Below are 15,247 nucleotides of genomic sequence, written 5' to 3' on the forward strand. Positions count from 1 at the left end.
CACCACTTAGAGTTAAGTAGAGCATAAAGTCTTGACACATAATGGTAAAGTGAAATTTACAAAATTTATTTAGTGATCTATTGTTAAAAATTGCAGTCCACTTTAGCTTTGGGGGGGTGAGTGCCACTTTCCAAAGTTTACTACCTATGGTTTTATTATCCTTTTAGGCGTTTGGGAGGACATAACAATTCTGGAGATTCCCGAATGGCAAAGGGATATTCTGTTCCAAGCTATTAGCTGGAAGCCAGATGTGTGTTGAGTTCCCACTACAGGAAAAATTTGCAGCTATCCTCGCCTGGGGAAATCAACAGGATGCAGCGCTAGCTTCCACAGGGATTATTGTCTCCCTATAAGCTGCTGAAAGCTCTCTGCATTCATGTGTTACTTTTTTGCAGCTATGGTTTACACCATAAACTGCATGGACTACATCTGTTTATGGATGACGTGCAAATAGCCCTTGACAATATGGACTACTAATCTAGCAATATGTGGACTATATACGCAACACAGGGACTGCTAGGACTCATAATACGGCATGTATCACCTAAATACCCCCTTCCTCCCTGCCCCCTTCTAAGGCATATTTCTGTAACAAAGAACTGAAAAGCACTTCCTCATCCCCACCTAGGGTGACCAGATGTTCCGATTTTATAGGGACAGTCCCGATTTTTGGGTCTTTTTATTATATTGGCTCCTATTACCCCCCACTTCCTGTCCCGATTTTTCACACTTGCTGTCTGGTCACCCTATCCCCACCACATTTCTGGACTTCATACAACCCCCTGGTGTATTTGAACAGTTAGTTCATCACCCATGGATTATTCCCTCCTCTCTTCTCTTCCCCCCTCCTCCCCCCCATCCATTCACTGGCAATTTGGTACCCTCTGGTGTTGCTGATTTTGTATTGTGCGGCGTATTGTCAGGGAAGGCAATGTAAAGTCTTCCTTTTAGCACAACACCACATCTTTGTAACAGTGTGAGAGTTTGTTCATTTAACTGTTGTTAGCACTTCCCAGTATCCATTTTGAATTCCATGTGGTGGGATGGGAGATGCTGAGGTGCTGGCATGCATTCTGCCATGAGTGGATAAACACTGCTGCCTATGGCTTGTAATAATAATTGCATTGGATCATCAGCTGGAAATCCCTCTTTTTTCTGTATCAATAATAGATATGAAAGTGGAAACTTGTCAGGCTCCAGTGCTACTTCTCTCTTCTTAAAGACTAACAGATTTATTTGGGCATAAGCTTTATTTATTTGGGTCAAAGTCCTCTTAAAAGAGACAGGATGATGAGGAGTTCCCAGAGGTGTGGTTCTCATCTCTGGCTTTCTGATACTCTATCTCGAGCTACTTGATCCACGCTCTGCATTGGTCTGTAGTCTGTTGAATCCCCAACACTGACAGCTTCTCAGATTATTTCTTGGTGCACATTGTCATTTCTGGCCCTCTTACTGAAGTCAAACATCTTGTTCATCTCTCACTAGAGATTTACCAGTATCTGACTGTCTTGTGACCATGTAGCAGCGCTCTTGGCAAAGGAAGACTACTCACTGTCCATAACTAATGCAGGAGATGGTTCACTCTGTTTCCAGTTTTCCATTTTATTCTGACTGCTGAGGTTAAGTACTAAATAGCTGTACTTGAACCAGGGGGATTGCTTCCATTACCTGGGAGATAATTGGCTACTCTTGGGATAGAAAGGCTAAGAAACACAGGCCCATAGCTGTTTTTCTCCGACAGTATGAAATGGCTGTTAAATTTACTGGTGGAGTACTCTGTCTGGGAAGTATGCTAAGTGTTTGAGTATAGGGCAGGTGTAGGTAGCATCTGTCCTTTACTTATCTCTGCATTAATAAAGTTTAATTTCCTATTTTTTTTAAACAGGAAGATAAATGTTGATAGGAGTTATTGGCCATTTAGGCAGTTGTAGTTCTCATCTAGATTTGTAGTTGATATGTTACTGTGGCTAGTTTTCAGAATGGAGAGAGGTAAATAGTGGTGTCCCCCAGGAGTCTGAATTCAACATATTCATAAATGATATGGAGAAAGGGATAAACAGTGGGGCGGCAAAATTTGCAGATGATACAAAACTACTCAAATAGTTAAGTCCCAGGCAGACTATGAAGAGCTACAAAAGTATCTCTCAAAACTAGGTAATGGGGCAACAAAATGGTAGATGAAATTCAGTGTTGATAAATGCAAAGTAATGCACATTGGAAAACACAATTCCAACTATACATATAAAATGATGGGGTCTCAATTAGCTGTTACCACTCAAGAAAAAGATCTTGGAGTCATTGTGGATAGTTCCCTAAATAAAATCCACTCAATGTGCAGCAGCAGTCAAAAAAGCGACCCGAATGTTGGGCATCATTAAGAAAGGGATAGATAGTAAGACATAAAATATCATATTGCCTCTATATTAATCAATGGTACACCCACATCTTGAATACTGTGTGTGCCCCATTTAAAAAAAGATATATTGGAATTGGAAAAAGTTCAGAAAAAGGCAACAAAAATGATTAGGGGTATGGAAGGCCTTCTATTTGAGGAGAGACTAATAAGACTAGGACTTTTCAACTTGGAAAAGAGATGACTAAGGGAGGATATGATAGAGGTCTATAAAATCATGAGTGGTGTGGAGAAAGTAAATAAGGAAGTGTTATTTACTCCTCATAACACAAGAACTAGGGGTCACCAAATTAAATTAATAATCAGCAAGTTTAAAACAAATAAAAGGAAGTATTTCTTCACACAATGCACAGTCAGTCTGTGGAAGTCTTTGTCAGAGGATGTTGTGAAGGCCAAGACTATAACAGGGTTCAAAAAAGAACTAGATAAGTTCATGGAGTATGGGTCCATCACTGGCTATTAGCAATGATGGGCAGGGATGGTGTCCCTATCCTCTGTTTGCCAGAAGCTGGGAATGAGCGACAGGGAATGGATCACTTGATAATTCCCTGTTCTGTTCATTCCCTCTGGGGCACCTGGCATTGGCCATTGTCAGAAGACAGGATATTGGGCTAGATGGACTTTTGGTCTGACCCAGTATGGCCGTTCTTATGTTCTTCTTATCTCCATTTTATACATGGGAAACTGAAGCACAGAGAAGTGATGTGGCTTGCCCAAGATATCATCCAGGCCAGCCTAGTGGTATTTCCACTAAGATACACAGTTACTATGTGATATCTAAGTGCTTCTCCTGTACATTTTGTTATAGTGGAGCGGTGATAATGGTCATGCTTTGAAATGTTTGCAATGTGCAGTTCCTAACAAGGCTGGTGAGAGAGGCTCAGAGGGGTGAGAACATCTCAATATGATGAGTGTAATCTGTAATAATAGCTCTAAACATATGAACTACTTCATTAATGATCTGGAGGATGGTGTGGACTGCACTTTCAGCAAGTTTGCAGATGACACTAAACTGGGAGGAGTGGTAGATACGCTGGAGGATAGGGATAGGATACAGAGGGACCTAGACAAATTAGAGGATTGGGCCAAAAGAAACCTGATGAGGTTCAGCAAGGACAAGTGCAGAGGCCTGCACTTAGGACGGAAGAATCCCATGCACTGCTACAGACTAGGGACTGAATGGCTAGGCAGCAGTTCTGCAGAAAAGGACCTAAGGGTTACAGTTGGCGAGAAGCTGGATATGAGTCAACAGTGTGCCCTTGTTGCCAAGAAGGCTAACGGCAGGGCTTTGCAATGCTAGATGCGTGCAAATGCTGCTCAGAAAAGAACTAATGTCTTACTGTTTTGGTGTGCTTTATTTATAGTTATTCAAAAATACATGTGACTTCTGCAGGTCAGTAAATATCATACTAAAGGTGAAGTAACCAGAACATACACAGAAATAAATATCTTTTAAGGGATTGTAAAATGATATAACATAATCCTGTCTGTCTTGGTGCAAGAGAGGTTAGATGATGCTATATTTTGGAAGTTTTAAAAATATTAATGGGGTGTAGTCTGAGGAATACTTGCTAGATGTTCTGCCTCCTTTAAGAGCTGTATGCGGGGGGAAAAAGATGGCAATTTAATTCTTCTCCCGGACTAAGTTCCATTCTGGAGGTGTCAGCCAGAAAAACACCAACAATTAAAATGGCTACTTTTTTCTGTATTGGTGGCTAATTAGGACTAGCTAAGCATACTCAGTTAGTTCTCTCTCTAATCATTGCCAAAATTTTAATTGCCATATATAATGACTGGGCTGGGTCATAAAAACTACCCCCTGGGAAGGAGGCAGGACAGACACCTAATCCATTGTTTTTTGTATTTCTTTGCCTTTCTTAACCTGACTAAGGCGTAACTGTTGTTACAGAGTCTAGGAAATCCAGAGTATTTATGGCCTGAAAGCTGTGCATGCTTGTTTTGGCTGGATCAGCCCCAGGTTATGGAGTGCCTAGGAATAAGTACCAAATCCTGACCAAAACCTTTATTTATTTATTTATTTTGATGGATCAGAAAGTTCAAACTCAGTCAGAGATGCTTTTCCGGTATGTTCAAAAACCAAACCTTTGTTTGGTTTAAAATTGCCTTAAACAATTACTTAATTTTGGTAGAATAAATGTGCGCTGTGGAATATAGGCAGTTAATTCCAAGTATAGAGGCTGACAGTCTTCCACATTAATACATCCTACTTCAAAAGCAATTGAGCACCTGTTTTTGTTTTTAGAAAAGTGATTGTTGTTCATATTAGACATTTGGGGCAGATTTTCAGAACCACGGGTATGTATTTGCATGCCTCATTTGTGCATACTCTACCAGTTAGATGCGTAACTGGCCATTTGTGTGTGCAGTTATTCATATTGACCATTGCAGAGCTGGCCTTGTATCCTGGTAGAAACTGCCATTTAATTATTTTTTCCTTCTCTAGTTACACTACATGTCCACACTGTGGACGTAGCTAGAACTATAAATAGATAAATAGAACCATAGAACCTGTGAATATTAAGATTTGCATTGTTTTATTTTCCAGGGCGCCAATGCCTCAACTTTAGAGAAAGAGATTGGTCCGGAACAGTTTCCAGTCAATGAGCACTATTTTGGTTTAGTTAACGTAAGTTTCAATTGATAATTTGATTGCTTTGAAATACTAAGTGATAGAACTGAGGTGGAGCAAATTGTGTATGACACTAATATGATGTCAATGGAAAAAAATATTGAAATCTGACTTGCTGTAAACTTAATGTTAAAAGTTAAGCATCTCATAAAGGTACAGTATGTATATATGTTAGAATAAATATAGAACTATTTCTCATGTTTCTTGTGTTTTACTCTTTAAACTTTTACTTTTTCAGATTACTATACTCTAAAGCAGAAAAGTACATAGCATGCTGTGGTTGTTATCACAGTCTATATAAATAATTACATATAAAAAATCTTACCGCTATGGTTGCTGTGTTAAAGCACTCAGAAGTGCGGAAATGCCTGAATGAAGGTTGCAGTTTTTGTTGAAACTTTCAAAATATATTCAGCCCAAAAAAGAGAGCAAGACTGGAAAATTTCAGAATATTCTGTTCAGTAATAAAATGTAATTACATAACTGACAGTTGGCAAATTGTGAAAACTGCATCTCATTAGAAGACTTATGTAGCACTGCCTGAAGTGATGTAAGAGTTTTTAAATTTTGTTTCTTGGTGATGAGGGTATTATAAAGACAAACAGTAATATAATATAGCACCTTCACCTTGGATGGACCAGAGCACCAAATGCTGCTTGTTTCTGCATGAGCTACAGGAGTCCACCACACAGCTGTTCTAAGATGGTGGCAGAATCTCAGATTGGAAAAGAAGCCTATTTAAATGAAAGCACAATGGCTTATGTTTAAATATATGCACTCTAAAAAAGCAAATGGGAAAAACAATACAACTCTGCTGTCCTCGGGAGCCAAAAAATCTTACCGCGTTATAGGTGAAACCGCGTTATATTGAACTTGCTTTGATCCGCCGGAGTGCGCGGCGCCCCCCCCCCCCCCCCGCAGCACTGTTATATCTGAATTCGTGTTATATCAGGTCACGTTATATCGGGGTAGAGGTGTACATTGAAATGCTTCTGATCGTTCCAACTGGAATTGCTACCATCTTGGAAACATTCTGTGTGAAACTAAGTGTTGCTGCAGTTTTAAAACTTTCTTGTTGGTCTGAAAGCGGGGTGTGTGAGAGAGATTTGGGGGAGCATTTAAATCACACAGATCTAAAAACACAGTGGACATTTTTAGTTGTCTAGTTGCAGCTGAGCAGATTTAAAGATATTTTAAAATGGTTGTGGGTTTCAGAATATACAGTAGTAAAAAAAAAATGAATAAACATAGGCCACAATGCTTTGTTTCTTAAAGAAGTTTATTTTTAATTGCTGTTAACAGGAATTGCTACTGTAGTGTAATCTTCTGCTTCTTGCTAGGATATGTTCCACAGATCTGCTACACTTTAAGAAAGTGAGTCTGACAGTAGAGCCCTACCAAATTCACGGTCCATTTTGTTTCCTGGAGGTGGGTCTGATCTCCCCCGTGCTGCTGGGCGTGCCCCAGCTGGGGGCTCCTAGCTGCTAGTTTGGGCCAGGCTGGGAAGGGGTAGAACTTCCTCTTCCCCTGCATGGCTGCTCGGGAGGGAGATCATACCCACCTCTGGGTATCTCCCCCGACTGCAGGAAGCTCCACAGCTGCACTGCCTTCAGAGCTAGGCTTATTCAGCTGCGGAGCTTCTTGCAGCCGGAGGAGGTACCTGGAGGTGGGTCTGATCTCTTCCCCTCTCCCCCACCACCCAGAGTGGCTGTGCAGGGGAAGAAGTCCTGTCCCTCCCCAGCCCGGCCTGGACTAATAGCTAGGAGCCTCCAGCTTGGGCGCTCCCAGCAGTATGGGGGATATCAGAACCACTTCCGGGAACCTTCCCCAGCTCCAGGAAGCGCTGTAGCTGCTACCTTCAGAGCCCAACTCCGAGGGCAGCGCAGGCTTGGAGCTTTCTGCAGTCAGGAGAGGTACCTTAACTTGTGTCCAGAAGTTTTGGTTAATATGTCATGATTACAAGGCCAGCTGCATCTCTATCCCCTTTCTTGTCTCTCTGAATGCAGTCCCTCAAGTGGCTTTTGACTAATGGCTTTTCTACCTTTTACCTATTTTGGGGTGGAATTCTGCAGTTCCCCCATTCTTAGAGCAAGCCCTGGGCTATATAGTATAATGTCTAAGGATGGTCTAGTTATACTTGGTCCTGCTTTAACATGTGGGGGATGGACTAGATGACCTTTTGAGGTCCATTTCAGATGTACATTTTTATGATTCTGTGTGTAATAACTGATCTTACCCAGCAGGTCTGACTGAATTTGGAAACCTGTGGTTCTTCATTTCAGGAGTCTGTGACCAGTGGTATCTGGTGATAAAACAGTCCTCTTAAAACAAAAATATTGTTTATTTTCCAATGGGAGCAAAGGATCTAGAGAAAAAAGATTTTTAAAATGACAGTCTACATGCATCTAAAGGCATACTGCCTCTGATTGTAACCTACGCAGGCCTGACTTCAGTGGGTCCTGTCTCAATCAAGTTTTCCCAAATAACTTTCCTTTCTCTCTTGAGTGTTTCTTATTAAATCGGCCACAGTTCTTTTGCACTGTGGTGTACATGGGCCTTTTCCTCTCCTGACATTGTTTCATAATAACCCACGAGTGTTTGTGGCTCATTTGGGCCCCCATCAGACACAGAGGCTTTGGTCATCCTAGGACCTCACTCTCCATATAAATATCAAAGAAGTCTGGGCCCATCCATTTGGCTTGCATGGCGTTCTTCTTTAAAGCAAAGACTTTCCAAGGAAGTTAGCCACTTAGCATCCATGCTGTCAGATGGAGGAGCAGCTGTTGTCCTGGGAGACCACATCCACATTTCTCAGAAGCATCATAGGGATTCTGACTGATAGGACTAGTAGAGACATAAACCAATGTTGGTGAGGCTATGCTGGGCACCATCTTGTTTGATCTTGGACAAGACCTTGGGCAGGAGCAGAACTGGAGGGAAGGCATACAGCAAATGTTTTGACCAGTTCAGGGGGAAAGTATCTCACAGCGACACCAGGCTGTGACCCACCACCGAACTTAAAAGCTGGCTCTATGCCAACAGGAGAGCTCTCCCGTGGCATAATAAAACCACCTCTGTGAACAGCAGAAGCTACGTCGGCGGGAGAAGCTTTCCTGCTGACATAGTCCTGTCCACACGGGCGCTTATGTCGGTGTAACTTATGTTGCTCAGGAGGGGGTGGTTTATTCACACCACTGAGCAACATAAGTTATGCTGACATAAGCTATAGTGTAGACATAGCCTTAGTGCCTCTGCTGCTACTCAGGTTTGCCAAATACAAGCAAGTTGATACTAAGAGTATGACTACACTACAGTTGCTACAGTGACACAACTATGGTGCTGTAGCTGTACAGCTTTAGGGCTGTAGCATAGCTACTTCCTACATCAACAGAAGGGATTTTTCCATCAATGTAGTTAATTCATGTCTCAGAGAAGCAGTAGCTAAGTCAATGGAAGAATTCTCCCATTGATCTGCACAGGGGGTTAGGTCGACCTAACTATGTTGCACAAGGCGTGAAACTTTTCACAGCCCTGAGCAATGTAGCTAGAACGATCAAATTTTTAAGCATAGACCTGGCCTAAGACTAGTTAGTTTCATTGCTGATATTCAGAACCCTGTGATGAACTATGAAACGGTAAATAATTTTCATGGTTCTGCCTGAGGAAATCTTGATAGTCTTTGTCCAGTAAAGTTTTTCATAATATCTAGGCTAAACTTTTTCTTGGTTTCAGATTCCTGATATCATCTGAGGGCTTGTCTACATTTGGAACTCTACAATGGCAGAGCTGCCGAGTTGCACCGTTGTAGCACTTCAGTGTAGATGCTACCTATGCTGATAGGAGGGGTTCTCCCTTTGACATAAGTAATCCACCTCCCTGAAAGGCAATAGCTAGGGCAATGGAAGAATTATTGTATCGACCTAACTCTGTCTACATGAAGAACAGGAGTACTTGTGGCACCTTAGAGACTAACAGATTTATTAGAGCATAAGCTTTCGTGGACTACAGCCCACTTCTTCGGATGCATAGTCCACGAAAGCTTATGCTCTTATAAATCTGTTAGTGTCTAAGGTGCCACAAGTACTCCTGTTTTTTGCGGATACAGACTAACAGGGCTGCTACTCTGAAATCTGTCTACATGGGGACTTAAGTCATCTTAACTGTGTTGCTCAGGGGTGTGGATTTTTCACACCCCTGAGGGACGTAGCTGGATTGACGTAACTCTTTAGTGTATATCTGCCCTGAGATGAAACAGTTCCATACCTTCATTTAAATTGTGACTTTGAAGGTATTACTAGCATATGGTGATCTTTTTCAGACTAGATAAACTTAGTGTGCTCTGGCACATTTCATTTGACTCATCCTCTAATCCATGTATCACTTTGTTATCCTCTTTATAGTTTCTTAGCACCTCCCGAAAATGGGAACTCAAACTAATAGCCAGTAGCAGAGGTATGGTCTCATTGTATTTCTTCTCTACCTGTACATGTGGTTCCCCAAATGTTGTTGTCTTTGTAAACAACACTGCTGCACAGTGGGGTCCTATCTATGACTGGCATTCCTAGGTGCTATGATAATACTACTACTACTACTAATAATATGAATAATTAACATTTAGCTTGCTATCTACAGTTGCCCCCTTGTCTCTCAAAATTGATCAGAGAGAGACTGAAAAGCTGAGAGTCAGTCTGCTTTTATTTCCTTCCATAGATGTATAATTTTACCTTGATTTATATTGAATTTCATCTCTTTCAGTTTGGCCCATAGCTTCAATATCTCCTGCTCACTCTGCATTTTGGTTCTCTGTCCCTCTATGTGTTTTACTCTCCCAATTAATATGTCACCAGTCTGTATACTTTTCCAATCTGGAAATTGTGAAACCTTTTATCTACAACTTTGTTGCTCTGATTTCTGTAGGAAATTTTGAAAGGTATATCTGAAATTCACTGATTAAATATAAAATGAACATTTTTAATTAAACAAAAATTCAATTGTTTTGGATATTCTTGATTATAGAGTGATCAGTATCTTTCATGTAATATTAAAAACTTAGAGCTACTGCAAGCAGCCTTTCCTGGAGAACAATCTTGGGGGTGGGGACGGGGTAGGGAATTGGGGTTGGTTTTATTTTTGTTTTTTTAAATGGGCTGTGTTCATCCTGATTACCTATATTCTAAATTGTAGGAGCCGTGACTCTTTAAAGCATTTAGCAATAGATATATATTCTGTTAATAATTGTACTTGAAATCAACTGAAAATATGGAAACCAGATGTCTTTCTTTGGTCTCCAGTTTTCTGACTGCATTGTATATGGTGGTTTTGTTGGTCATGCAGTCCCAAATGAGAGCTGCCAAAGGCAATCACTTTCCCCATACTCCCAAAGCAATGACTAAGGAACTTTTAGACCATTCTGGGTTGAGAACATGCTCTCAACTTGTCCCTAGATAACTGTTTGTATTAGTGGCTTTATCATAGTACATCCCTATAGTTTGAAAGCAACTACCAACATGCACTAATACATAACATTTTCATTAATTACTTTGATAATGGAGTGGAGAATATGTTTATAAAATTTGTAGATGACATGAAGCTGAGAGGGATCACAAGCACTACAGAGGACAGGATTAGAATTCCAAAGAACCTTGATAATTTGGAGAATTTGTCTGAAATAAACAAGATGAAATTCAATAAAAACGTGCAAAGTATTCAAATGCACAAATACAAAATGGGGAATAGCTGGCTAGGCAGTAGCGCTGCAGAAAAGGGTCTAGGGGTTATAGTGGATCACAAATAGAATATGAGTCATCAGTATGATGCTGTTGCAAAAAAAGGCTAATATTTTGTGATGTATTAGCGGGAGTATTGTATGTAAGACATGGGAGATAATTGTTGTTCTGTACTTGGCACTGGTAAGACCTCAACTGGAATAGTGTATCCAGTTTTGGGTACCACACTTTTTAGGAAAGAGGTGAACTAACTGAAAAGAGTCCAGAGGAGAGCAACAAAAATGATAAAAGGTTTAGAAAGCATGACCTATGAGAAAAGATTTAAAAAATAGAGTATATTTAGTCTTTAGAAAAAGGAGGTAGGTGGGGGTTGCTGATAAGTATGGTAAGGGCTGCTATAATGATGATGATCAATTGTTCTCTGTGTCCACAGAAGGTAAGACAAGAAGTATCTGGCTTAAGGTGCAGCAAAGGAGCTTTAGGTTAGATATTAGAAAAGCCTTTCTAATGATAAGGATAGTTAAGTACTGGAATAGGTTGCCGAGACAGCTTGTGGAATCCTTCTCACTGGAGGTTTTTAAGAGCATGTTAGACAACACCTATCAGGGGTACTCTTAGGTATTCATGGTCCTGCTTCAGCTCAGGAGGATGACCTCGATGGCCTCTTGAGGACCCTTCCAGCCTTACTATTTTCATCATATAAATTGTAGAATCATAGAAATGTATGTTGCATTTTTAAAATTGCAAATTCACAGAATCCATGTGTGGCAGATATATGATGTTTCCGTTTTACAGATGGGGAGACTTGCCCAGGACCATGCATTTTTCTTGAAGACCCACCTACCAGTACCATGAAAAATTTCAGCCATAAATGCTACATTTTATACTGTTTCTTTCTTTATTGTACTGAGTGGTATTTTGACTGATATATGTGGCAGAGATTCTCATTTTTTTCAATTTACTCTTTATACTGTGCTGTGTACATTTTTGGCACTAGGTAAATACTGAGCACTTATTGAATAGTTTACAGTTCCACAGCACTGTAAAGCATTGATAACACATACATACCCCAATTATAACAGGAAGACACAATCTAGTATCAGTTAAAATTATCTGGAGTGCTCCCCATTATTTATGTTGCTGCCCGAGATTTTTTACTATCTGAAAATCAACAAGAAATGCCTTCCAGAAAATTTGCCCTTGCTTGTATGTTTATATTTGGTTTTTTAAACCTTGCATCACTGTAGAAATACAATACAAGATAATAATTTTTTTTTCTTATTTTATAGTTTGGGAACACGTGCTACTGCAATTCAGTTCTTCAGGCACTTTATTTTTGTCGACCATTTCGAGAAAAAGTCCTAGCATACAAGAGTCAACCCAGAAAAAAAGAGAACCTCCTTACATGCTTAGCTGATCTCTTCCACAGCATAGCTACACAGAAGAAAAAAGTTGGAGTTATACCTCCAAAGAAGTTTATAACAAGATTACGAAAAGAAAATGGTACCTTCTTAATTTTTCTTTTATTCTGTGTATACTAATTACATCAATTGTGACTTAATAATGAAATTGAAAGGTTGAAATATTTTTTTTAATGTAAAATATATTTGCTAAGTACAAGCAGCATGCTCGGTGCTGTAAAAGACAGAAAAGACGACACATACTCTGGGGTTCTCACAACACTTTTTTGGTGGCCTTAGAGTGCAGTGGCAGCTATGACATTTTTTCCCTAAAATACTTAATTAACTTTAGGAAAAACAAATAAATATGCACATACAGTAACTCCTCACTTAACGTTGTAGTTATGTTCCTGAAAAATGCAACTTTAAGCAAAACAATGTTAAGCAAATCCAATTTCCCCATAAGAATTAATGTAAATGAGGGGGCTAGGTTCCAGGGAAATTTTTTTCACCAGACAAAAGACTGTATTTTTATACACACACACACACACACACACACACACTAGAAGTTTTGAACAAACAATTTAATACTGGCACACAGTGATGATGATTGTGAAGCTTGGTTGAGGTGGAGGAGTCAGAGGGTGGGATATTTCTCTTACTGCTAAATGATGAACTAGCAATTGGCTGAGCCCTCAACGGTTAACTCTCTCACTTTACAAGGCAGCAGGAATGGAGGGAGATATGCGCTTTCCCCTTTAAGTACACTGCCTTGTTAATTAGATCAGCTTGCTGAGACCACAGCTGCTACAAGCTCCCTCCATCCTGAGCCCTGGTGTGTCCCCCCTGCTCTATGGAAGATGGGGTAAGCGGGGTGCAGGGGAGGGGAACACCCTGACATTAGCCCCCCTCTTCTCCTCCCCCCCCCTGCACAGCTGGAGTCTCGGGGAGCAGCTGGGGCCGGGCTGGCGTGCTCAGCTGGAACTGGGGCCAGTGTCCCGGGGCCCGAGCCGCTGGGGCCGCCGGGCGCCGCTCAGCCCGGGCCAGAGGGAGCCGCTCGGCCAGGGCCGTGCCTCCCCGGAGCTCTCCTCCCCCCAGCTTACCTGCTGTTGCCCCCCGCTTGCCCCTGCTTCTTTTCAGACTTCCCGCGAAGATCTGATTCACAGGAAGCAGGGGAGGGGGAGGAGCAGGGGGGCGGAGCGTTCCGGGGAGGGGAGGAGGGGGAAGACAGATGCGGGGCCGGACAGCATGGTAAGGCTGCAGGGGATGGGGGGAGCAGGGAAGGGGCTTTGGCTGCCGAGTGGCGCTTGGCCGCCACTTTTCTGTCTATAAATAGGTGACTGGGGGGAAATCCCGGACATTTTTAGATTTTTAGAAATCCCCCCCCCCCGGACGGCTATTTATAGACCGAAAAGCTGTCCAGGGAAATCCGGACATATGGTAGCCCTACTTTTCACAGCAGATTTACTCAGCCCTGTCAAGCCAGAGGACAAATTAAATCTTGGATGGGGAGGTGGGAGGGAGGCAGTGGGCTAGGGCACTGGAACAATTTTTATAGTGGGGATGCTGGAAACCATTGAAATCCTGTATATAATGGAAATCACTTCAAGCCAGGGGGTGTGGTGGTGGGTGGGGGAGTGGTGAGCCCGAAGCCCTGTAATCAGGGGACAGAGTCTGCCCCCACCAACCCGGGGCTGAGTGTTCCAGCTTCAACCCTACCATCCCCAGGAAGGTGGAGAACTCACAACGGCTGTCTGCTTCTCCAGTGTTTGTGGATCCTGAGGGGGTCAGAGCCCAACCCCTCCTAGCAGCCCCACGGGAGGGGCCGCTGCTTTGTCCCTCCCCCCATCACTGCCCAGAAGCCTGTGGCCACAAGAAAAGCCCCTGGTGGCCGCATTTGAGAAATACTTTGGCCTTCCTGAGGCAAGGTCCATGTCTTTTTTTTTTTTTCCTTCTCCCCCATCTCATATAGAACTGAGCTCAGTCAGTGCTTAGCAAATATTGGAGGCAGTTTTGCCAGTGTGGAATTTGTAGTTTTTTGTCAAAAATCACTGTTTTTAAAGCTTTTGTGCTATGTTATTTATCTCACATCTGTATTTATGTGTAGTGTAGTGGTTATCATGTTTGGCTAACACGCGAAAGGGCCCTGGTTTGAAACTGGGCAGAGGCAGTTTCTTTTGCCAGAAGCTGGGGATGGGTGACAGGATGGATCACTTGATTACCTGTTCTGTTCATTCCCTCTGAAGCACATGGCATTGGTCGCTGTCGGAAGACAGGATACTGGGCTAGATGGACCTTTGGTCTGACCCAGAATGGCCGTTCTTATGTCTTCGTTCATATGTCTTCGTTCATATGTTAAAATCAAATAATTTGAAACCTTTAGTTGTTCCAGAATGTTAGCGCTTATTAGTAAGAATATTAATAATTAAATGAAATAATTAAAGTGTGAAATGAGCCCCGAAGGTCTCTCTTTCCATGTTCAGGCTTTGATTGGAAGATTATAGCTTACATTGAGTTCAGTTCATGTTTATATAACACTTAGGACTTAACATTTCTATTTAGGATTAATATATTCTTCTTTAAAAATCAGTAACACTTTCAATAATTATCCTAGTGTTGTGGAAACGCGTAATTTCAGATATTTAACACTTCCTATTTGGTATTTGTAATGCTTGTTGATTAGGATGGTTTATGAAATAATTCTATGTATTAAAATATAATTAAAGCCTTTAATAGATCTGCTACTTGATTTGGAAGAAATATAAAATAATGCTTGTAAATTGTACATTTTATTTAAATTAATTACAGATATTTCTTTCAATAAAATCTTCCTTGCTTGGTTTATACAAGTTAAATACAACAACACTTTGATATTGTAGAAATTTTCATACCTGTATAATCCATCCTGGGCCATATTTCCAAATGTTTTTCACATATTCAAATATTATGAAGACTGCATAATAAAGACAAACAACTCTAGGATAGCATAACAATTTATTTCTAGCCTTAAGTGAATTTGCTGCTCATGAAAAATGCTAAGATTTTTCAAACCTGGAAG

General features: G+C 41.2%; 1 protein-coding gene across 4 annotated transcripts in view; it reads left to right on the top strand.

Moving 5' to 3' along the window:
- Positions 1-15,247, top strand: part of USP12 (ubiquitin specific peptidase 12) — a 65,493-nt gene that overhangs the window by 14,578 nt on the left and 35,668 nt on the right. For 3 of the 4 annotated variants that reach the window (XM_024105384.3, XM_024105381.3, XM_008168879.4), the window contains exons 2-3: positions 4,980-5,060; positions 12,079-12,292. In XM_024105384.3, the coding sequence (XP_023961152.1) occupies positions 4,980-5,060; positions 12,079-12,292 (295 nt within the window). Of the gene's footprint in view, positions 1-4,979; positions 5,061-12,078; positions 12,293-15,247 lie in introns of those variants that run through there. The other variant, XM_065581395.1, reaches the window with a different exon arrangement.

This window comes from Chrysemys picta, chromosome 1 (genome assembly GCF_011386835.1).
Source record: "Chrysemys picta bellii isolate R12L10 chromosome 1, ASM1138683v2, whole genome shotgun sequence".
NCBI lineage: Eukaryota > Metazoa > Chordata > Testudines > Emydidae > Chrysemys > Chrysemys picta.